Here is a 25,152-nt window from a genome sequence, read left to right on the forward strand (position 1 = left end):
GCAAAATCTACTCCCCCACTTTCTGTGCGTTGGATATAAATTTTCATTGTCAGACAAGACAACATAAGGACAATGTATTTGATCACAATCATATCTCTCAGTGCATTAATTTCAGAAAGAATTTCTAGCTGAGTAAATTTAGAAATGTCATATCATCACTGTTCAGTTCAACAGCTCAATCAGCACTAATACACAGAGCTCAGCAAAACCCAGCACAAACAGGACTGGCTGACTCAGGTAAAGTTTTCTGCCAGTTCTCACAGGTAATTTCTGTAGCTCATTTACCAACAGGAAGCCTTACTGCTGTTCCACAAAAAGAATGGATGTTTTCTGTAATAAAAGATGAGGTGCCCCACCTGGAATCAGAGCCCACACCACCTCCGTTTTACAAGGCAAGTTGCACTGCATAGCACTGCCTGAAACAGAACTGCCCTCTTCCACCCCCTGCAGGGTGACAGCGGCAGAGAGCGGCTGTCGGAGCAGCAGTACCGCCGTCTGATGGACTACGTGACCCGGGCGTCTCAGCACCTGTCCCCCTCCGGCTCCGCCCTGCAGCAGCAGGCCCCCGTCACGCCCGCCGAGCCTCCGCCCGCCGTCACCAAAACCTACCGCTACCTGGTGGAGCCGGCGTTCGCCCGCGTCTTCGTCAGCAAGTTCACCATGGTGAAGAACAAAGCCCTGAGGATCGGTTTCCACTAACCCTCACCTGGCATTCCAGGGCCGAGGCCCCGCCCACCTTATATACCTGTAGTTGTTCCCATTGCGTCACCTACTGCTCAGACTACATGTGCATCGTCCAGCAGTGGAAAGAAGGGACGGAACCTGCAATAATGGCGCTCAGCGCACACTACTATTGGATCGAAGAAGGGAAGAATTTAATCCTTTAGGCAGAAGAACTTTCAAATACTTTATTTTGTTGGCAGGAAATCTGTTCACATGGATGGTTGAAAAGTTTTGGTATTAAACCTGATATAGATGCTTTTCTCAAACACTAAGGATTTAGAGAATCAACTCTGGCTGACACTTAATGCTCAGCATTAAGTTGGCTTAATTTGAATTTCTGTTTGATAGGTGCATAAAATATTTTTCAGTATTCTTCTGTTCCGTTTACAACCCACATGTGCTTCTGGGTAGAAATTATGCACACTATTTTGTTTTTCCATGCCAATGTATGTGCAATATATCAGTGCACTCAGTTTAAGAACAGCGTATAGTTTCGACCCAAGCTTTGACCAAAATATGCATTTGCTTTTGTCTTCTATGTGTATGAAAGTTCTGATGCCTCGAAGGGTCAAGGCATTTTGGAGTCACCGAAAGGCTCCATTGTGGCTTGACTTTTTTGTTTTCATTCATCTCTGCCAAGTGTGCCCATAGGAGAAAGGTTTATATTATCAGCATTGCCTTTTTTAAACCTGTTAAAGTCAGCTTTATGGAAGGAAGCAGTTTTGTAAAGCAGTCTAATGCATTTAATTTATATAAGAATGATAATCAGATGTATTAATACATAAATATTTAATTAATAATAAAATGTTGAAGTAATGCCAGTGTTGGAAGCATTTTTTAAAGATTTCCCTGAAATTATTTGTGGTTCCTTTTTCAGAGACAGGTTCTCAACGCAAAGGCTGGTGTGAAACAGATAACGGACAATACTGCGAAATCATACTTTTCCTTATTTCTGTCATACAAAATATTATAGCTCTTAGGAACTTTATAATCTATGAGGATTATATATATATATATATATATATAATGTTTTATACAAAATGACAGACTGACAGTATGGGCTGTTCAGTAGTACTCCATGTTAATGTGTCATGTCATACATTAATTGCTAAATTACATTTTCTATTGCCTGTTACATTTGATATGTATTAATTTTACAATTCCTTCTTATAATAGTATAAAGTATAATTTATATTGAAACATCTCTTCTGCAGTTTGTAGTGTACATCTCTTCAGCTCCTGACACAATGGCCAGTGTGTGGGACTCACTGGCGTATCCTTTAATGATAGCAGGCTATCGTGTTTGAAACCACACGGTGGTGACAGAGAGCAAGGTTCAGCTGAAGTCCTGTGAAGATGCAGGTCTCTCCTTTTCAATAGCCCCTGAGAGGAAAGGAATCTAAGCTTCCATAAGCTCAAACATGCACTGTATTATCAGTGTAGATTGACCTGCAAAATATCCTTAAAAATGGATACAATTGTTTTAAAGTATGTTATCATTGGATAGGACACCTAAATGTACAGTCAGTAGCACCAAACCAAGGCATAACCACAAGAGGGCACTCAAAATTGACTAACAGAATACAGGAAAAAGTGCATATTACAACAATTATTTTTCTGATTGAGGAATTGGATGGAATAGTGTGTTTTGGAAGATGAATGAACTCGCACATATTGTTTTTGAAGCTATCAGCAGTAAACACCAATTGGTTGATAGATTATTCATACTAATTGAAAGAAATTTGGCTCAATTTCAATAATCTAACATCAGACAATGGAAAATAATTACTATAATCATTACTACATGCAACATTCTAAAACTGGTTATTACCACTAGAATTGTCCTTTATACTATTAGATAAATACACTGGTGACTAACTAGCTGGGTTTGTGTCTGTACTACAAACACACCCAGAGAGTTTGTCCAATGGTGATATAATCCTCATTATGTTCCAGCCAACCCATAACTATCTCCATGACACCCGTTACCCTGGAGACCAAGTCAAAAAAGGTCATTTGCCCAGTAGCATGGCCCCTAGATTTCTGAGAACAGCTGTCATTTAAACAGAGGCAGAGCTGTAAACAGCTGACTCATAAGGGCTCATCCCTCAGCTGCAGAGAGATGAAAGTGTTGTGGAGCTGCAGGGAGTAGCTGTTTCGCAGCATCTTCCTGTCATAAGGAGTCCACTGTGTGCGATTCCCTTCCCTGGCAGCTTCCTGCCAGCCCCCACCCTCAGCAGTCCACAGAAAGACAGGAAGAACGACACCTGCGCTGTGCACCTGGCGGGGCCGTCCCTGCTGACATCACTGCGGGATGTTGTGGGTTCGGGGGGAGAGGACGGAGCGCTGGCTGCGGCTGCGTCTGCTGCCCTCTGACTTCATGCTGCGCCCCGAGGAGGAGCCTGTGGGGAGCGGAGGGACCGGGTCACTCTCTCTCTCTCTCTCACTCACACACACACACGCACGCACGCATGCACGCACGCACACACACAAATCCACACATTCAAACACGCATGCACACACATACACAGAGGCAGGAACAAACACACTCAAACATACACAAACAATTAAAACACAAATATTAAGTTTCAAAGACTAAGGCATGAGCGAACACACTCACATATAAACACACAAGGTGACTCACGCATGCTCCCACAAAAAAAAAGGCACAAACTAATGCTCTCACTAATCCTCTCACACACACACACACACACACGCACACGCGCACACACACACACACACACACACGCACGCGCGTCATACTTCTCTGGGCGGCTGGAGGCTGCCCCCCCACTCTCTCAGAGGCGGTGTGTGTGGGAAATCTCATCCTCCCCACCACATTAAAAAGACATTTACGCCACGTTTTATTTAGAGCGCCGTGTCCCATTACGCTGCAGCGTGTGTTCCTGCACATTTATAGCTAATGGGCATCCTCAGGCCGAGCGGCGTGATTAATGCTCGAGGTCCTCAGGGGACACCCTTCACACTGCAGCGGACCCGAGCCGTGCCACCAACACCAGGAGACCCACAAAGCCAGAGGCAGCGCGCTGAAGAGGCAGCTTTTGTCCGGTGAAAAACACCTCCTTCAAGCCATTACAGGGGCTCGGAGACTGAAACCCGTAGTTAAGAGCAGGATCGGGTTTGCCAATGACTTTTTAATGCTTATCCTAATCCGGAGCCGTAGAGGAGGCCCAGTGTAGGCACTAAGAGCTCTGTGTCTGACTGACCGTGGTCTTAATGACACCTTTTGTTGCAAAGGATTCTTGACTCAAAGTGTGAGAATATGATACAGGATTAAACACCTGCCATTTTTTCTGCTTAACCACTTAAGATATTGCCTTCACCTCCCTGTAGTGGGCAAAACCATTAACGTTTCATACAAGCCACAGTCAGCATAGTTCATTTCGGTCACTTGTGCCTTGTGTATCTTTGAGAGTTGAACAGTTAAGGAATCAAAAGAAAAGAAGTCAATGGCTTCAATGAGCTGTGCTAAACATTAGAGATAACATTTACTGGGTTTGTATTTGACAGAAGAAATGGCAGTGATGTCTTATAACACAGCAAATACATATGCAAGTGTCGGTGGCAGTGTAGCATAGTGGTTATGAAGCAGGGCTCATAACCAAAAAAGTTGCTGGGGCGCTGCTGCTGTACCCTTGGGCAAGGTATTAAACCCACAACTGCCCCAGTAATAATCCAGCTGTATAAATGGATACCGATGTAAAAACTGTAACCTGCGTAAGTTGCTTTGGATAAGAGCGCCTGCTAAATGACAATAATGTAATGTAATGTAATGTAGAGCAAAGAAAGCATCCAGCACAATCATTGTACTGAAATTTAAGTCCCTAAAACTGGGCGATTACTTATTGCCGTCATATGTTACATGTCATTTTCAGGGCAGTGGCCTTTTCGTGATAAAATTCTTTCAGTCTCTCCTCTCTCCACTCAGTCAAATGACCTTTTCCTACAGCAACTTTGGAATAGTCCCAATTTTGAAATTAAGGAAACTAGATATGCGTTTTGCGCCGTTTTCTTTGGTACATCACCAAGTGCCCAATATCGTTATCTTACACAAATATGAGAGACGGTCTTTGCGTTGGCTCTGAATCACTGCTGTTGAGATCTCACTCAGATCATGAAGACTTGGCTGAGTTTGTGTTTCTCAAAGGGCCTTGCTGGGGCTTACTCCTCCATTCAGAACTCGCAATGAGTAGCTGTGAAATTAAAAACTGATCTGGGTTTTTGCTCTCGCTGAAGAAACCAAGCCCTCTTTCTCCCACATTTTCCAAAACGCCAGTGTTAGATGATGGCTACCGCCTTCTCTGGGCTTTAATGTTCAGTGGATTAGGTCTTCCAGTCCATCCCCGTGCTTAACAAAATTAATTATTAATTTCATACACTTTTCTCTCAGTATGGAAGCACTGTGGGGCAGCCCTGCTCGAGTGTGACCACCTCTACCTTGGGTACACCTGAAACATGAGACTAGCTGGGGGGTATGCATGACTGCGTGTCAGCCTGGGTGTGTCTGTGTAGAGAGGTGACAGCTGGTGTGCTCGCATATGGTTGATCACTGATCCAGGATCAGCGCTTTAGTGCAGAATCAGTTTGGTTTGGGATAGTGGCTGGCGTTTGGGACTCATTGGGGAAATGGGAGGGTTCATGCACTCAGAGTAGGTGGAGCCATCATGGAAAAATCAATCACTTTGTGATGTGAATCACTTATAGTACCCATCACCAATTGGGACTGTAACACAACTATATAAGTATTAGCTGAGCCTAGATCATCTGTTGGGGACAGAAAGCTCTGTGGACTGTGTGTGTCTGTGTGCGTGCGTGTACCTGTTCCCGAGGACAGAGAGAGGGAGGCCACGCCCTGCTCCAGCCGAGCGCGTCTCCGCAGCAGCGCCTGCTCCTGTTCCAGAGCGGCCACATACTTGGAGTAGGACCAGGACACCTGGGAAACACACAGCCACATCACAGCAGAGAAACACGGAGGCCTCCTGGCAACAGGGTGAAGGATAGAGGGCAACTGCCTGGAATAAAACCATTTCAGATCAAATCGTGAGGTTCAACCTCTGAGATGCGGTCACGGTGCACGGTAAGTTTAGTTTCCAGCGCACTGTCACTGAACGTGTCTGGTCGACTGGAGCTCCTTGCCTGCGGGGCGGGGTGACTGAGCCTCCCGTTCTCCCTCTCCCTCTCTGCCTCTCCTTCCTGGTGACCCTCTCCAAACACGCTGCCCTCGTCCTCAAACAGCCCCTCTGCCAAACTGGACTTCTGCTTCTCGGCCTCCTCCTGCTCATCAACACGTAAAGCATGCACTTCCATCAGCACATGGAATAAGACTCATCACACTCACTTCAGTGTCATAATATGGACCACAGGACAAGAACAGACATCAATACATCAGACAGACAGCTCAGCAGAGACACATCAGGTAGACGAACACAGAGAGACACAGCAGTATAATGATTTATTTATGGAGATGTACGGTGTATCAGAGCTCAATACAGAATTAACATATTTCCCTGAGTATAAGGTGATCCACCTTTTCAGCCTGCAACTAATGGCTATTTTATACAACATGTCTCACACTGCACTACAGGGCAACCAAAAGTGACCAGAGAATTTAGCACTTTTCTCACATAAAAAAAGACGGATGACAGTCTGGCTTTTGATAATTGTGACACAACAGAGAAGTAAAATTTTAGTCACGATACTTGCAAAAGTGAACACTATATTAGATTTTGGGAGGGAACCCCTGCCTTAAATTCCAGCCTATGGCCAGCGATGAGTACAGAAATGGATGATCAGATGAGTGGGGAGATAGATCTGAGATGGGTGAGCCTTAGAGAGATGCTGGCGTCTGCTGGCCTGACCTGCGCCCTCCTCTCCTCCTCTCTCCTCCGCCGCCACAGTTTCTCCTTCTGTCTCTCCTTCTTGCTTTCCAGCAGCGGCAGGATGAGCTCCTCCTCCACACTGCTCCTGAAGGACAGGAACTGCGGCCACAGCTTAAAGAGCTGGCTGAACACACACGCCTGCAAACACACACAGAGAGCACCAGCTCTACACACACAGAGCACCAGCTCTACACACACAGAGCACCAACTCTACACACACAGAGCACCGGCTCTACACACACAGAGCACCAGCTCTACACACACAGAGCACCAGCTCTACACACACAGAGAGCACAGACTCTACACACACAGAGCACCGGCTCTACACACACAGAGCACCGGCTCTACACACACAGAGCACCGGCTCTACACACACAGAGAGCACCGGCTCTACAGCCAGCTGAACACAAAAAATCATGCCCACAAAATATGCACATAAAGACATTGGGTTCTTCAGACATCAATTTGCTGCTGCTGGTACTCAAAACAAATGACATGTTGAAAAATAAGCGATTGTCACAATGCCACCTGTGTGCTTGAACAGGAGTGATCAAGGAGGGATAGTTATCTTAATGTTTATTTTGGAAATAAGCAAAAGCACTTTTTAATGTCTTGCACATTTTAATGAAATAGAGTTTAGCTTCGCCAATTCCTCCTTACGGGACCCCCACACAAAACAAACTATTAACACGCAGGAGAGAAAAAAAAATGAACAATACACAAACTTGAGTGTTTGCTGTTTGTCTGTTCCCCATTCACTCACTCCCTTTCTTTCCCTGCCTTTGCTCCTGTCTCTGGATTTGCTCTCAGTTGCCATGGCTTTGCCATGACCTCGGTAACTTGAACTCCAGAATCACAAGCACTTATACCCACCTTCAGTAATAAATATTTAAATGTTTGACTGACACCCTGATTTCTGAGGCAATAATCCCAAAGTCTAATGTTTTAAGCCGCAAGAATTTTTCAAACCAGACTTTTTTTTTGACCCAGCAGTAAAATGTGTATATCACTTCGAAATAAACTCAGTTCCAATTCTAGAGCAAAAAAGATGTGGAAAGTATCAGTGGAGTCCATCTTTACAGCAGGACTCTTCTCCTAGCCTTCCAGGGCTGCAGGTACTCCAGTACAGGTACAGGTATATTATTCACCTTTACTTACCTTTACACCTTAAATTCAATTACACCACAGGTCATAAGCATGCCAAACTATTTTCAAACTTAACAGCTAGTTTAAATTTCATCTAAATGTAACCAGTTATATGTATAGTATAAAAATCCCCTTTAGTCACCATCAGTAAAAAAGGAGTTGAGTGTGTTTGTATGTTTGACTGGTAAGTTTTAAACAGCGTGGGTGATATGTTAAAGACTGTGTAGTGCGATACACATATGATGGGTTGTTTCTTTGTGGGGAGCTGACCTGGGCCTCTCTGAAGACGTAGGGCCCCAGCTCCACCCTCCTCTCCAGGATGTCCCGGGCCTGCTCGGGGGGGATGTCGATCTGCAGGGCGGGGGGGATGGACGAGTTGATGAAGGTGTTGATGATGAGGGTGACCTTCTGCTGGATGGTGGCCTCATCACAGTGCGAGTGGAAAAGGTCCTGCACACAGGAAGAGGATCAATAATTCACCAGCCGGGATGATACACTGATCCCCTTCCCTGGAGTCTTCCCCCCCTCCACCAAAAGCCCTCCGGGGAAGATTTGTTTTTTGCTCAGTCAAAAGGACCTTTAATCGGACGAGAAGGGGAATGTAATTATTGGTATGAACCGTAATGACTACTCTGTCTATACGAGGTGAGGTTTACTCTACTCTCTTCTAATCTGTGTCATGAAGATTGTGTCATGAAAAAGCATGGTTTTTTAAATGTCTAACACGGTGAGGGAAATACCTGATTACTGACTTGGTCCTTAAGCTTTGCATGACTGTTCATGCTATAGTTCTTGTGCAAAAGAAGACTGCTGTACAGTAGAGTTCAGTAAAAGATGTACAGTGTGGCCAGTGTTGTACGGTTTGTTTCTTGTGATAATTCCTGTATGAAAAAGACAGGGCAGGTCCACCTGGACCTTCATCAGAACATGATACAGGCAGAAGGAGAAATCTGAGATGGCTCACCTTGTACCTCTGCACCTCCAGCCAAAAGAGCACCCCGTTCTCCAGGAAGTCCCCCTTCAGGGACACGAAGCGCTGGAACTGGCGGCAGGTGACGGGGTTCAGGAGAGCCCTGCGGAAGGCCAGGATCTCCTTGGAGGATGCCATCCACGTGCTGTCCACGTGCTGGCGGGGCAGAGAGGGGTTCGCGTGTGAGTGTGCTGGAGACAGCAGGGGCGGTGACATCACGGGTGACGATCTGCACTCACCTTCCACACCTCCCTCTTCTTCCTGTGCCGGAGGAAGAGCTGGTCCTCCACCACGTCCTCCACCTGGGGCTGAACACAGCAGCAGCACTCAACACCACAGCACCATATAAGGATCCGAATGCTACAGCACTGAACACTAAAGCACAGAACACCATGGCCCCAAACATTACAGTGCTGTACAGTACAGTAGTACTGAACACCCAAAAATGTCTTCAGTCTTCAATATCCCCAATGGCTACAGAAATGCTATAATATTATAACATACGTTATTACATTATTGCATTATTATATACTATACTAAATTATAATACATATTATATATAATATACCATCATAAACTCCATCATGACCACCACACCACAGAAACAAACAACAGACACAGAACACTGTAGGAATGAACACAACAGTATTAAACACTATAGTAAAAATGAAGCACTGATCATTAATACACACAGCAGGGCTTTACACTATAGTCAAACACAGCAGCGCTGAATATTACAAAAACAAATACTGCAGTGGTCAGTAAAGTACTTAACTGTACAAGAGCTCCTCAGCTTCACACTGAAGGTCTGTGAGAAGAGGTAACACTCACCTCGCTCTCAACTCTCTCTGCTCCCCATAATACTGCGGCTGTAACGCTAAACTGTACTAGTGTCCCATTACTTAATGCCCTGGATATGTGTCCTGGCAAGCCAACTCGATAGTATAATTAATGAAACGTGAGGAATCGAGAGCATAATTACAGGCATGTAATGAAGAAATTACAGCAACTGATCTGCCACTGGCGGGCTATGAAAAGACCTCGCACGTAACGCCTCTGATTTACAGCCAGCAGCTTCTTCAGGGGCACGCCCTAACCTCACCTGTACCCAAGGCAGGACCACAGTATTCATAACCCTGGGCTTTACAATACCCATCTTACACTCTGTTCTGCTGCAGGAGCCCAGTCTCAGCCTGTTTTAGTTTAAATACCCATCAAACCAAAGCTCAAACTCACTTGTGCTCATCTCATGCTGCTTTTAACTGGGAGCTTCATTCTAACATGAATGCTGAGCTGTCTCCTACTCCCTGGCCAACGCCTGCCTCTCCCACACACACCCTCTGCTCACTCCCGGCTGCCACCTCTCTGGCTGTAACCTCACCTTCAGCTTCTGCCGCTCCACAAACTGGGGTGTAGACAGGAAGAGGGGCAGCCACTTCCTCTCGATGCGGTGCCTGACGTGGCTCTGCACCTCCGCCAGCATGCGGCCGGAGAGCCGGTCATGGAGGATCCGCCCCCAGCCGCCGCCCAGTCGGATCACCTGCACTCCCACACGGAGGAAACACACGGTCACAGGCAAAGAAACAGGATCATCCGTTATCACATGTACAGACGCAGAGACAGTGTCATCCCCAAATACACAGTTACAGCCACAGAAAAGGTGTCATTTCTAAAAAGAAATAGAAAAAGACAATGTCATCCCCAAACACAGTCTCAGGGACAAAGACAGTGTAACCCCCAAACACACAGTCACTGACACAGAGAGGAGACATGTCACATGTCAGCACACTGAAGCTATGAGCACAGCCTCAGACACTTGAAAAACTGTAACGCACAGCGGAGGAGCTGGCACTCCCTGTGATTTAAAGCTGCGCTCCTACACTGCTGGAAATCAGAAACAGTCCTATAGCAGGGGAGCGCTGTGAGATCAAAGCGCCACTCTGCCCCGCGACTGGGACTGGGAGCCAAGGCCATAAAGCTGTCAGTTGCTCCAGACCCCAGATCCACAAGGCAACTCCCTCTCTCAAAGCCACCTAATGGGCTCCCTGATGCTTTTCCAGCTCGGAATTAAAGGATCAGATTTAAAAGGTTCAGCTGCACAGAGTCTATCCCCTGCACGCGTGTGTCAGCGCTGTCAACGCCAGGCACTCGCTCACCTCTTCCTGTTGCTCCCTGGTCGCAGGACTGTTGGGCCCAAAGAAGTACTTCCTGCCGAGGTATTTGCTCTTGATGTCCTTGGACTTCTCCTCTCTCTGAGCTTTGTCCTTTTGAGGGAGCCGCCTAAAGTGCTCAATGTCCAGCCAGCACATCAGGTCCATGCTGCGTAGTGTGCACACATGTAAACACACATGTAAACACACAAACATACACACAAAAGAGAGTCAGTAGCATGACAATGCAACTCGGTGTCATTGTACACAAAACATTAGCTACTTAGCTAACTGATTAAGCTTCTCTGTACAGTCTGATGGGCCAAAACACATGGGAGATCATTGGTTAAACCAGAAAACATTGAGATTGGAAGATCTGGTGGAAGTTCTGGTGAAGATTTCACATGATCTAATCCTAATATAAACTGTGTGATGGTGATGGTCCCCCTCCCAAAAAAAACTATTTTACATATTGTCACCAAAATGAAAGGTACATGAGATTGACAGTTAATTTATGCCTGGCCATAAGCCTTGAGCCTTGGGTATTAGTTTGGTCCAGCGGACTACATTATCACTTACATACCTTCATGTGAATCAACATCATTGGAAGACAAAATGTTTTAGCAAAATGTTAAGTAAATCTTTACCTTCAGGACAGACATACATATTGAATATAGTATATAAAAGACAGTATGCAATGTGATGTGACAATTAGCTGAGGCAGCAAATGTATCCATGTTTTCAGTGGCCGTAGAGGACGTCTCCTAACACCAGGTGTCACACATTCTCTCCCATAGAACCTAGAAGGCAGGGTTTCCAACCTGGCAAAGTTTTCCTCCAGGAAGGAGTGGAAGTGCTGAAGCTCCAGGCGGTTGCGAAGCAGAGACCCCAGGCGGTAGCTGTGGAACTGTTCCGGGACCTGTTCCCACAAATCTGGCTCACTGGGCCCCTCTGCTGGTGGAGTAGGGGGGCTGCACTCACGTACGCCCTGAACAGACAATGGACGCCGAGAGGCACATCAGACATCTATAGGGCTCCCTCCAAATCTTTCTATGGGTCTCTATAGGATCACTACAGACTTAACGCGTTCACCTGGTTTAGCCTGAGCAGCAACTTCCTGTGCAGGGCCTGCAGCTTCCTGTATTGAGCTGTGTTAACATGCCGCGTCTCCTCCCACAGATCAACCTGAGGAGACAGACGTGTAGGGCGTTATCTGGTTTTTACTCAGCATTATACTGACATTAAAACTCCGTAACATTAACACTGAATCTTCATCAGTCCCTCTGGGTTAGTGATGGCTTTCAATGATACCCTCTCAAAATCTGTACAGCCTGCCCTGCTGGCACCTTGTGTCGAGGCACCTCCAACAGGAAAAGGTCATGCAAATTCGTTTAGTCTTCCATACTCTCCACTTGTGTTGTCTGATTGGTCTGAATTTAGCTCTAGGGTTTGTCAGAATTTAGCTCTTTTGATTGGACCTGGGATCATCTTATCACTATTAGTTAACACCCTGAGGCTAAACCTTGATGACACAGTATTCCACAGTGAAACAGGGGGACACCTTCCATTCTGCCCAGTATCCTGAGTATCCTATACTTTATATCTATTCACAGGACAGGCCAGGGTCTGTGTGCCTTGTAAAAGAAAATTACCCAATGATTCTTATTCATTTCAGTCATATACAGATTCCCATAGCAGACAGGACAGCAGAGTTGCGGCTATCTTCCACTGAAACCTGAAAACCCCACCTCTCCAGACTACATCTTGCCTTTAACTATATCACTTTTAGGTAATAATTCCACCTTGACACTACTTACCAAATTTTTATTATTGAGGCAGTAATTGTGTATTCACAATAAGATAGTAGTTTTACAGCACTGTGTGACACATGTTCACAGGTTTCCTGCATACCCTGTTGCTTATGTGGCCTCATCATCCCCTTGTGAATCTTTTCTTTCTGAGTTACTCCGGATAAGAGAATCTGCCATTTCACTAAATGAAATTTGACTTTTATTAATTTAACCAAGTGGGGTCATTTCTTCTACAGTGATGACCTGGGCAGGGGAATCATTTAATCAATTACCCTGGGGGATTATCAGATGGTTAGACTGAAAGAGTCTGATTGTGAGTTTAGCCAGGACACCAGGGAACACCATGCTGTTTGCTATAAGCACCATGGGATCTTTAATAACTAGATAGTCAGGATTTCTGTTTAATATCCCATGCAAAAGACATCTCACAGCACCGGCATCGCTGAACTGTACTGCACTGCACTGGGTTCATGAGGGAAGGCTGCCCCCTGCTGGCCCACCAACACCACTGCCTGCAGCAACCTGGTTTTCTCCAGGGAGTCTCCCATCAAAGTATTAACCAAGCCCTCCCCTGCCAGCTTCAGCCATCAGGTAGGAGAGAATTGCAGGGTGGTATGTTTGTGGAAATACCATATTATAGTGATAAATGTCCAGACAGAAATTTAACAGGACATCTGTAGAACATATGATGGAAGGCTCATTAGGGGAGGAAGGAAGGGTGCATGTGTGGGGGTGATGTCATGCACCTTCTCATAGGTGGCCCTGTCCCTGGAGGTCAGCAGTGCCCAGGGTTCAAGCAGCACAGTCAGCACCTGCTCCTCTGCCACGTCGAACAGCTCCTCGAATGGCGGGGTCAGGCACATATACACCCGCCTCCTGACCTCCTCATCCACTCCAATGCTCATCAGCGCACCCGAGCACAGGTAGGTGGAGTACAGGAGCTGAGAGAGGTTAAAATGCATAGAGGTATAAGTGTCAGGGGCTCCCAACCACTGCACTGCCTGGGGCATCACTATTTTATGGTTATGTTCAATAGGAATACCTGCAGTGGAGCACATGCAGATTCACTTATTTTAATTACATATGCATGTGCCTATGCTCTGTGCCAGGTAAAAGTCCATCCAGATAAGGCTCAAAAAGACATATATAAAGACAATACAGCTATTTGAATATACTGTTCAAAACATAGGGGCTGTACATGTTTCCTGTACAGCTGTTCATTTTATCCATCTATAAACAAAAACCACAGCAGTGATGACAGTCCATACTTTTACACAGAGCACTTTTACACAGATCATCCATCAGAGTCCAGCAGCCTGCTCCCCCAGACAGACAGGTCATCAGAACATTGAGCTGCCCCTGCTGAATAATGTCCCACTCTTCCCAAATAGGTGGACCAGCCCAGGACCTGTCCAAAGAGAAGCTGCTGTCTTACACACCAAGGTCCAGAATATCCCAGGCTGAGTCTGCTGTGGGCACACCAAAGTGTCTGGCCACAGTCTACACTGACATTCCCTCTGTTAGCTTGCCTCTGGCCATTCCCTGTTCCCCTCTGCCAGTCCTGCTATTTAGGATTTGCATGTCAATAGAAAAATATAAACAGCTGCAGAAAACTCCAGAGAACCCCCAACATGTGTGCCTCTATGAGAGCTTCCTCACCGAGAGGAGAGGTGCTAGGGACTGCATGTCAGAGATGGGTTCTGTGGATGTTGTGAAATGAGGCTTAGAGTGTCCAGGCCTGCTCACTTGTAAACCTGTATTTCTGACTGAAAGTTAGAATACTTTTCAGTACATACAGATCCGCATGGGTGTCACACAGAACTGATGCTGCAGGACAGAGCTATACACTTCTGCAGGTGAAGACCTGTGTCCCTCTCTGCTCTCAGCGCTGTGCCTGCCCCAGTGCACAGTGAAAGCCTGCCAGGGAGGGCTGTTTACCATGCTCTTCTGGTCCTGCTCTGACTGTGTGGTTTTGTTTAGAGGCTTCATCTCCTGCAGAGGGTTCTGAGTCAGTTGGTTTTAACGAGCTCCCCGGCTCGGCACTGGCAGGGGGTAACCAGGTCCCCCTGCCGGTGAGCACCGGGCTGATTTTGAGGTCACAATTTCTCTGGGGCTCTCTGAAAAATGCCAGGCCCATCTCTTATACCCAGCCTTTAAACCTTACACTGGGACAGACTCACTTTGCAACCATCTCTCTCTCTCTTTTTTTCTATACACACCCAACAGCCAGGCTGGCCCTTCACTATTGCCTCCTATAACAGGCTGTTGCGCGAGTACTCACAGGATGGTAGGGGTGTTACCGAGTGGTGTTTTTTGTGTGGGGTGAGATATAGCTCAGCCTTATGTATTTATTCATAAATGTAAACTCCCTCTCTCTGGCTGCCAGATGGCTGGTTTCATGCCCAGTGTGCACATAAGCTTTCAGATAGCTCTCCCCCAAGAGCCTGCAGCCCGGGTCCCTGCAGAACCGCTGGGCTGAGACCCCCTGCCCCCGCCAGGCTCACCTGGGCCTGCTGCTGTAGTCGGTAAGGGTCCAGCCCGTCCCCGTAAAAGAGCTTGTGGTACTCCTGCAGGTCGGTCCAGAAGTGGACGGCGTTCTCCCACAGCTGAGGAGGCAGAGGTCAGAGTGGGAGGTGGGACTGAGAAACAGTGCTGTTTCATATGTGATGGATCTGGGGCTGAGCTGTAGAGGGTTGGCAGTGGCTTTGCTTTTCCACAGGTTAGATTTACTGTTAGCGTCATTTCGACACGCTTCATAACAGCACTCAGACCCATTATGATTTACTTGCTTTCCTGAGCAGATGTCCAGTGTATCTTACAGAGCTTGTATTTTGGCATGTTGAAGCAAGTTCACACAGCTGTTTTTACTGAAACAAGGATACAGTAGACAGTTACAAAGCTGTCTGGTTCTCTGGCCACTGCTCAGTGGGTGGTGGTGGGCCTTGTGATGGCAGCTTAGCTAGTCCATGCATGCCCTGCTGTATGGGTCTAGGCCTAGTGGTACTACAGTTCCTGCTGTGTGGGTCTAGGCCTGGTGGTACTACAGCTCCTGTTGTGTGGGTCTAGGCCTGGTGGTTGGTGGTGGTGGTACCTGGTTCCCGGAGCTCTCACAGAAGCGGGTAAAGCAGAGCCCTGCCCTGGGATCCCTATGCAGGGCCTGAAGCATACATTCCATCCTCCTGCCACCTAGCAACGGACTGCTGCTGCCGCCATAATCACCTGACTGAGACCACACACAAACACACAGACTGTCAGTCATAACAGCAGGATCATTCTTAAGACCGAGGACAGTTTAGTGTAGCGTCCACAATAGCTTCAGATTTTACTTGATTACTGATTTCACTGAAGTGCTGCATGGACCTACTGAAGCAGGGGCTAAACAACCCCAGCTAAGAAGGGACCCTCTCCCGTTCCTTTAATTATCTAATGGCGCTTATTAGGCTGAGTGAGTTTAATCCCTTCCGTCTTCTACTTTACTCCAGACTCATGAATGGAAACTCAACCCCTCTTCAGCACAGAGACACTGCCCTTCACTGGGTCCTGTGCCCATTTTCCTCTACATCCGCTGTTAATACCTGACAGTACTGCCAATCGTGTTTATTCTCAATTTTTTATATTATCCACCCAAAACAGACACATATTTACATATTTTATTTAGCAGATGCTATCCAGGGTCACTTACAAAGCTTTTAGTTTCAAATTTCTATTCATGCAACTGGATATTTTACTGACAAAATTCAAGTTAAGTGTCCCACCTGGAAATTGACCCTTTCACCTCAACACTGCAATCTAGTTCCTTAACCTCTATGCCACATTGACAGACTTAATTGTATCCCAGCACCTTAAATCCATTAATCTTTGGCTATGTGTGGTCCTGTACCTCCTGCAGGGAAACTGGCAAAAGTTCCCCAAGTCACAGTTTTGACTTACTTCCCACCGTCCAGAGGGGGACACTGTCCTCTCATCACTGAAAAGAGAGTGGTGGCCGTCTTTCAGATCAAGCGCTCTATTGGCTGGCAAGGCCCTCGTCAGGGGAGCCCGGTGCATTGTGGGAACAGTTGTGGCAGAAAGTGGACCCAGACCGCTCCAGAGGGGCTTGAGACGGGTACTCGCTGGTCTGTGTTTGTGGGGCTGGAGTGATGCCTGCTCAATGCCAGCACGCCCCACTGACACTGGCACAGGCACTGGCAGTCTCTGGCACACAGAGAGGCACAGAAACATGAGAAATGCCTGTAGAGCTAAGAATACAGAGATTTGGGAATACACAGCACATAACTCAGAAGAATGACATCTGAAGGAATTCTCTGTTATGACCTTGGAAAGTAAACTTTCATAATTCATAACCTGCTTTTTTATTGGTCCTGACTCAAAAAAAGTGTTTGAGCCAAGCCAAGCCAGCAGAAGAAGCTCACTGTGGGTTTCCCTGTGTGGTCATGTCAGCCCTGCCCTGACTGAGGGCTTCTTCAATGGAACACATATTACACAGGCTCTGACGATTTCAGTGGATATTTCTGTCAGGCTTATACATTTTCTCACAAACACAGGTGATTGTGACTCCTTAATTAGACTGTAAGTGTCTAACCACGTGTTACTTTTCATAAAAGGACACAGCAGTTGCTAATGCATGTTCTAAGAATGACCTCCCACAAACATCAGACTGAGCTTCCATTTCATTTTTTGATGTGCATAAGCAGTTGAATAATCTGTCACTGCACTTTTGGCAAGTCATTCTAGTGCCAGAATCTCACTCTCTGTGATGGCAGATCATACTGGGTTCATCTAAACACAACTGTTTCTATTTGGTGAGCATATTTAAGAGTAAGGTCCATCTTCACACAGCCATTCCACAGGCTCAAAGCCTACCCACACATACAACAAATTCCACATCACTGGAGGGGTGCAGTGTGAGTCCTAACCAAACATGACTGTGGCCACTCCAAAGCCAAGTGAATAAGCAGTGGTTGTCCCTTCATCTGTGCCTCTAACCTTCCTCTGTGTCAAACCTCCCTTGCATTTGTCTCACCCGTGTGTTCACGGGCGGCTGAAATATAAAGGCACCAGCAGGACATGTCAGAGGAACACAGATTGTGTGTATGAGGAGGCAGGCGCCCTCCCTACCTGCAGGCCGGAGGAGGGGCCAAGGCGGGGCGTGCAGGAGCTGGGGCGCAGGGGTAGCAGGGTGACGGTGCGGGGGCTGGGGTCAATGCCGGCGGGCGGGCGCAGCTGCCGCTCCCTCAGCCGCCTCAGACAGGCGAGCACGCCCTCCTCGCACACAGAGGGGGCTGTCCAGAACCGTGGGCACCTGAGCAACAACAACAACAACCAATCAGAGTCAGGCAGCGGACGAAGGACAGAGATATAACCCCCGGGCAGTGATGATCACTGAGCAACAAGCCAGTGCTGTCCACCTGAGGGGAAGCTATCTTAAGGCTGAGTTATCATATTTTCATGCAAACGTGAATGTATATGTGGTCATGGCAACGTCCTTCTCTAGCTGAAGCCCTTTCCTACTTATTGCATTTTCACAGGGCAGTATGTGGCTTTATATGATCATCCAAATATTTAGTTCCAAAACATTGGTCAGTCTGTGTTTCAGCTGTGACAATGTTCAAATCAATCAAGCGTCGAATGCGGTGATCTTCTGATGTCTGCATAGCCCTTTGCATTGTTACAAAATCCGGGAGGTGCGTGACAGGCAGCCATTATGGTCACAATTACTTCATTTCATTCTTGTGACAGTTATGGCCACATTGACCGAAAGAAGCATAAATCAGCGCTCAGGGGCTGGTTTCTATATATTCAATAACAAAACCGCAAGAGGAAAGGAAAGCATGACTGTAAGGAAACAGCTTCATTAACTATATCTGGTATCCATGCAGACATGATGCTCTTTCTCTATAAACTCTCTAACTCCTTTCCCAAAAAACTAAGTATGTGAAAAGCACACAAGATTCAGTACAGTGCACACAGTAAAACATGTGCACACAGTATAGATGACTGAAATCACATGTATCAGACTTCAGCAGTTCAGGGGCTGCAGTTACTCTTTGGGAGGGGGGATGAGTCCTCTCACCAGTACAGGAGCAGGGCTTCTATTAGGCGGGGCTGGACAAGTCGCAGTTTATCCTCCCTCCAGCAGGGGGTGCTGGCCAAACCAAGTTTGGATAGCACCTCAACCCGAAGTGCAAATTGTCCATCACTCAACATGTAACGGCTCATCATCCGAACCAGCCATCTATCCCAGTGACACAGAAGAGACAGAAAACAACTAAACTAAAGACAACAATAAAAGAAGGAGAGGAATTGGCCTTACGTTTCAATTACTAAATAATTCACATGTAGTACACCACATCTGAAGAAAGGCCTAAAACTAACAATTAGGGGATGAGGTTCAACAAAAAGCAGCAGACCCTGCAGCACTGGCAATGACAGGTGCCTTCAGTCTGTGTTGTAGTGTATGGCACTCAGTTACTGAAGTACAGCATTTCATCTCTAGTTTTCTTTAAACTAGAAATTAAGTTACGGTGCCAAAGCTGCATATGAAATGTCTTCCTCCGACTTATCTCTGTGCTAGCTTAGCTTGTGGATCGCAGTGTGAAAAGAAGCAGCAGCTGACATCACGTGTCTTGGAGGAGGGCACGTGCTTGTCCATGCTCTCCCGGATTGACAGTGGGTGTTGTGCAATGGGACCGAACATCAATGATGACAAATTGGACATTCCAGAATTTGGGGAATTGGCCATTCCAAATTGGGGAGAACATGGAAAATGGAAAAAAATGACATGAAGAACATACCTGTTTTTGCTATTCATGCTGCTGAGCGACTTTAGCCGCTCAATATCCAGCCAAAGACAGAGGAGCCTCTCGCCGGGTGTTCCACATAAAAAGCTCCTGAAATCCCGCAGAAATGTTCTGGTGTCTCCTGTGACATCTTCTTTCCCCTCGGCCTCGTCTCCCAAACCCCCGCCCTCTTCTTCTTTTTGGGCAGTCTCAGCAGCTGAGGTCCCTTCTATGCAGGATTCTGTGCATGACCCTGTCGACTGTCCGCGTTGGACCGCATTCTCCTGTGTCGGGGTGGGGCTCTTTGATCCAGCCCTCTGACTGGTGCACGCTGAGTTGCCTTCCATCTTCAAGATTGCATTCCTCAGAGCCTGTTCCACCAGGGAGTCTGCAAAGTGTTCTAAGGCATTGACAGTAGGGGTGTGGGGAGCTGAGGTGCCATGGGACGGCCCTGTCCACCTGGCCTCAGTGAGGTACACTTTCACTGCCTCTGGGGGACACTGTGGCTCTCCTTTACTGCCGCCTTCAAGGAGAAACGGGGCGATGGGGTGCGGTTTAGAGCTCGGAATGCTGGAGAGGAGGCCGTTGCCCCTACTCCCTGGCCATTTGGGGTCCAAGTCCACACTGGGCATCCTTTCCTTGCTATCTCTAAGCCCCTGCTCTGAGACAGGTGGAGCCGCAGTTGTGGATAGTGTGTTAGTAAAACAGTATAAAACAAAATAAGTATAGAAACAGGTATGCAACAAGTCAGTGTCGTCCAAAGAGAAACATTTCTAATCACTTACCATCACTGCTCCTTGGGCTGTTGGGCTTGTTGGAGTCAGCCTGTGGGGTGCTGTGGCAGCTCCCTTCATCCACAGAGCCAGAACTGGGGGAGCAGACACTGATCTCATCCAGCGAGCTCACAGGCGTCAGTGAAGACATGGCACTCAGGGATGCCTGGCTTTGATTGGCTAACATGAACCAATCCTTGTCGTCTGTCACAGAGGCCTACAAATCAAGAGCATTTCAAACAAATTATGAAACCAACAACACTGTCTTTGAAGTAAAACTATAATGTATGCATACATACTTGACTGTCATAAATTGCTGCATTTGGGGACAGTGCTGTTTTAAAGGCGAGTCCATGGTAAATGTACATGTAATGTACTGCTCTGAATGAGAAATGCCATGCCTGACTGTGTTCGGTCTTAGACCTATTCCATTTTCTGTTTTTGTTGTTTTTAATTAGCATGGAAACTGTGGTAGGTTTTCTCCCCCCACAAACATCTATACTAACTACATTGCCAGCTGTGTCACCAGTCTGACCCATAATCCAATATTTAGTCTACTTGTGACTGGAAACCAAATGAAGAGGACATTTTGAAATGAACTGCCATATTTAATTAAAATAAGCCTGCAATGAAACTGTTAAGGAATATCTTTATTAAAAACACATTTCACCATGAAGTAATTCACAGCAGACAGTAGCTTAACATAAGCAAGGTCAGAAAGACAATGAAAACATCTTCTGTTGTAGCTCCCAGTATATTTGGCACTAACAGGCACTTAGGAAAGTTAAACACATGTTGATGCTTTTCAATTTCCAAGTTAAACTGAGCACTGGAACAAATATAACAAATGAAAACCACAAATAAACCAGCACATTAACACAAGTCATTTTTGAATGTGCTCTCTCCAACCTACAGTGCCTAAATGAGGCAATACTTATTATTAAGTAAATAACTGGTTTTTTTAAACAATCTTGTCATTACTGGCTGACATGATAACCTTTTCCTTATCAGTCGATGAGTCCTCCATGACAACTCAAACAGTTCATAATCATGTATTCAATGGGCCTAAGTTTGCCATCTACGGCTACAGCAGGTTTCACAGAGCCAAACTACAGTAGCATAAGATTACACTACAGAACAGTAGTATTAGATTAGCAGGACTTTCACACTACAAGGAGACAGATTCTGTTCAGGATGGGTTCTGATTTCAGATCTAGAGCTAAGCAAAACATTATACTTCCATATGGAGTTAGCTGCTTGCTAAATGTTGCAATGAAGAACATAATCCACTCACCAAAGGTGATAGAGCTAACAACCTTTATGGTCCAGTCATAATCTCAATTACACTCTAACCAGTATATACTCACTTGTGAGTTTGAAAAGTCCTTTGGATCACTCCTGTTTAAAGATTAAAATATCCATTATACCCCCACCTGTTAACCTACTCCAATCTGTATGATGTTAGTAGGTGAATGGTTGAAAGAGGATGCTCACCTGACTCATGATGTCATATGGCACCTTGATGAGTTTCTTATTTCCATCTTGCATTGGGACAGGGGCAGAGTTATGCTCTGAGGTCACACCCCAAGGGCGGTAAGCAGAGTTCACCTGCAACCTTTGACCCAGGCAACCGCTGTCCACCTGAGACAACAACTTTGCGAGCCTATTGGAGAAAACACCAAACATGACTACCAGAGCACAGGGACACTTAATTTTGCATGCAGTTTCACAATATCTTCATGTAATGATGAACAAATTGTAATGAAAAATTAACTATACATGTTACCCGTTTTGGAGTTAAAACAGCACACAGACTTTTATTTTTCGTTAATTACCCATGTGTACTCAAGTATGTATACAATGCGATAAAGACTAGTAAAGGCATTAGGCAGCTTACACTACATAGGAGCTGGTAATGTGCGGTGTTCATTCATACCCCTGATTAAACAGGAACAGAAGCATGGCAACACTGATTTTGACACACAGGTTTTTCTTTATTTACTTTGATCTTAATAGCATTTCATGGGCCAAAATCATATTGGTCTCAAATAACTTTTACTGCAGATAACAGGGGGGATAACATTTATTCACATGTCTGCATTTAACATTCTGACATGGACTGCATGGGCTTTGCTGTGTGGCATCTCTTTTCAATTCTGTCCCAACCTCCAAACACAAATCATTGCTTGATACGAACCAATAAAAGTAAACGCAGTGAACATCTTTCAAATATGAAGCAAAGACCTATAAAAAAAGGCTTAACCAATCGTTTTAAATACAAAAGCTTCTTGCAGCTTGGGATTCACATAATCAAATGTCAAACTGTCTTTTTTTCCCTATGATTTTCATTTCTCTTCTGCCTAGAGCTGGGAGAGAAAAGAAACGAACACACCCCGCTGGACAGGGTAAGAGGAGACTCAAGAGTAAATAGATACTGGCAGCAAACAAAGGCAGTTCAAGTCAAAGCATGTTAAATAAAGGCAGTGTCAATACACCATGATGTGTGTGCCAGTGTAATACTGTAACGCCCTAAGTGATTGAAGAAAGACTACTATGGCGCCTGCTTATGTAAGATAGTTTCTAGGAACACTTCTCCTGGTGCTGAAACAAAACCAGTTTTCTATCTTCCACTTCAAATCCATATGCATAAACTTCACTTCTTTCATTTCGAGTAAAATTTCAAGTAAATTCAAATATCATTATCTCGTTATTGCAATTACTTTGCGCACAAGCAAGAATATTTGTGTCAGAAAGGCTTCCTCTGCTACCTGTACTCAAAGTAGCAATCACTACGCAGAAATAAAGGCAGTCGTTCTCTCTTGATCCACTGGACCCCTTGTTCTCTGTCCAGGCACTGGAACAGAAAGGGGTGAACAACAATTACATGGCCTGTTAGCTGCCTCTCTTTCAGTTTCCACCAAATCACTGCACAAAATTAAATAGCCCCTCCCCCCTTTTTCTGCCGTCAGTTATGATTCAGCAGCATGATTTAATAGGGATAACACATTCACCGACACACTCTCTTACGAGTAACATGGCTGGCGATGACAGAGTGCAGCTACGTGACACCCCTGAAGAGGAACTTTCAAGTGTGGAAAGTGACCTACTGATGTGAACCAATCAGTGTTTTCAAACAAGGTTTTGACTGGTTCACAGTCATTGAGCCAGTGATTGACAGTCCCCCTCCCATCACTAAAATAGGCCATTTATATGCAAATATCCAGTCTTTGACATACTTACAAGGACTGCATAGCTATTGTCAATCAGAGGTCTCAATGAGAGCTCTGCAGGGTCAGTCAGGAGTTTTGATTTATATTCCAGCAGCGTTGCTCTGATCTGCTGGGACAACAGTTCTGCAGCATCGGTAACCTCCTCAAAGGCTCCTGTGTTCTTGTTGTATTTTACAGCCTCACAAAACACCTGTCGAGAGACAGAAATATTACCTTTTAGAACGTTTGAGATTACCAATCACACAGGTGTGCGCAATCATTTTTCACAAGAAGCATGGGAAATTCTGAGCTAAGGGAATTCGATTAACACTGGAGTAGGCAACACTGGTCCTGGATCCCAGCTCTTTGCCATATAATTAAATTAATTTTCCGCAAGTGACTGTGTGCTGGGACATGCACATTTAAACATTCAGACCAACGGCCTGAATTAATATAACATAATGACTGATCCAATTGTGTATGAGCTTGGATGGAACAACCAGAAACATGGGTCAGGATTGCCTAGCCTCAGGTCAGCCACCCAACACACAAATGAAGGATTTTCTACAAAATTACAACACATCTCTTCAGACCCTGTAGTATTTCAGTTTTATTACTGTAGGACTTTCCCCCCAAGATACTTAAACCATGGCAGGGAGTAAAAGTATGGCTGTTATATCTGTGATGCCTTCCCTCACCGGAAGTCTCAAGAATTCGTTGAAATAGTGCACCAGCAGATCATCCGAGCCCAGCTGGTCTTCCTGTACAGAGACAAACAATTTCAGTCGGTTGTTCTACTTAATGTACTGCCGCATTTTCTATAGAGAAACTTAGTAAATGTGACAGCATTACATATTATAAAGACAAGTATGCAAACACTTGAACCAACACCTACAAAAATCAACAGGCAAGCGTAAAGGACACTTTCCCAGCAATTTAACGTCCACAATGTATCAACGAATATTTACTTAAAATGTAATGCATCGAGATACTTTTGATACTAAAACAACTTGATTCACTTCCTGAATAAACCAATACGCTGATAAGTAGTCAAAACAATTCTCTTATCATAACAAATGGAAAAGTTTGGAGACTAAATCACCATGCGGACTCGCCTCAGAGGAAAGGGGCATTGACCAGGCATTTGAAACTATCAGCGCGAGACTTTTTTGTCAAATAACAGAACTGTACTGTGCGGTTCACAAATTAAAAACACAATACCGAAATACTTACAAAATTGTCTTTCGATATATCGGGGGGATCTAGAAAGAAACAACCATTTTAGGGGTAAAACTTTGAGCCAAAACTTAAAAAACCTTTTAAAACTCTCAAGTGAGAATAACAGATCTCACGCTTAAAAATAGCAAGTTGAAAAGCTTTGATAACTACATTTAGCATATGTCTGGCATATAGTGCGACAGTTTTCTCACCTGTGGTAAGAGTCTTCCCCAACATTTTAGACGAACTTCATGCCCTTTGTGCTTAAAATAAATACGTGTTCAAAACAATATGCAAGATAGTAAAGGTAAAAAAAAAAACTCATTTTCAGAGTGGTGTGGAAAGTATTCTCGAAAGTCGTTCCTCTTCGTCAAGTTCGCCTTTGAATCTTAAGACTTAACACTTACCCCCCCCGGTGTAATTACAGACATTTGGAGGTTGCTATGGAGGTGAACACAATCACTTGAAGAGGG

General features: G+C 45.5%; 2 protein-coding genes across 4 annotated transcripts in view; one reads left to right on the top strand and one right to left on the bottom strand.

Annotated features, from left to right (window-relative positions):
- Window positions 1-1,391, top strand: part of LOC118784006 (vacuolar protein sorting-associated protein 13B-like) — a 281,109-nt gene extending 279,718 nt beyond the window's left edge. For all 3 annotated transcript variants that reach the window (XM_036537972.1, XM_036537973.1, XM_036537971.1), the window contains exon 61: window positions 451-1,391. In XM_036537972.1, the coding sequence (XP_036393865.1) occupies window positions 451-699 (249 nt within the window). In that variant the 3' untranslated portion in view covers window positions 700-1,391. The remainder of the gene's footprint in view (window positions 1-450) is intronic.
- Window positions 1,392-3,027: 1,636 nt separating this feature from the next.
- Window positions 3,028-24,916, bottom strand: LOC118785057 (regulator of G-protein signaling 22). The gene is made up of 24 exons (XM_036539584.1): window positions 24,892-24,916; window positions 24,695-24,723; window positions 24,160-24,222; window positions 23,493-23,672; window positions 23,021-23,106; window positions 21,747-21,915; window positions 20,265-20,469; window positions 19,495-20,002; window positions 18,774-18,935; window positions 17,819-18,002; window positions 15,792-15,923; window positions 15,205-15,306; window positions 13,447-13,641; window positions 11,976-12,074; window positions 11,711-11,877; window positions 10,896-11,058; window positions 10,121-10,279; window positions 8,979-9,047; window positions 8,734-8,895; window positions 8,040-8,219; window positions 6,603-6,761; window positions 5,881-6,018; window positions 5,563-5,677; window positions 3,028-3,125 (listed from the first exon to the last, which is right to left on the bottom strand). Exons 1-24 carry the CDS (start codon window positions 24,914-24,916, stop codon window positions 3,028-3,030), a joined length of 3,549 nt encoding a protein of 1,182 aa, XP_036395477.1.
- Between the last annotated feature and the right edge of the window lie 236 nt (window positions 24,917-25,152).

This window comes from Megalops cyprinoides, chromosome 10 (genome assembly GCF_013368585.1).
Source record: "Megalops cyprinoides isolate fMegCyp1 chromosome 10, fMegCyp1.pri, whole genome shotgun sequence".
Taxonomy (NCBI): Eukaryota; Metazoa; Chordata; class Actinopteri; order Elopiformes; family Megalopidae; genus Megalops; species Megalops cyprinoides.

What these genes read in the sequence shown, in the direction of transcription:
- LOC118785057 (XM_036539584.1), bottom strand. Translation starts at nt 24,916, where the DNA reads ATGTTGGGGAAGACTCTTACCACAG. An exon ending in GCCCCTCCTCCGGCCTGCAG is followed by an intron (nt 15,924 to 17,818) that starts GTAGGGAGGGCG and finishes GTGTGGTCTCAG; the next exon opens with TCAGGTGATTATGGCGGCAG. An exon ending in GACTACAGCAGCAGGCCCAG is followed by an intron (nt 13,642 to 15,204) that starts GTGAGCCTGGCG and finishes AACCTCTCTCAG; the next exon opens with CTCCTGTACTCCACCTACCT.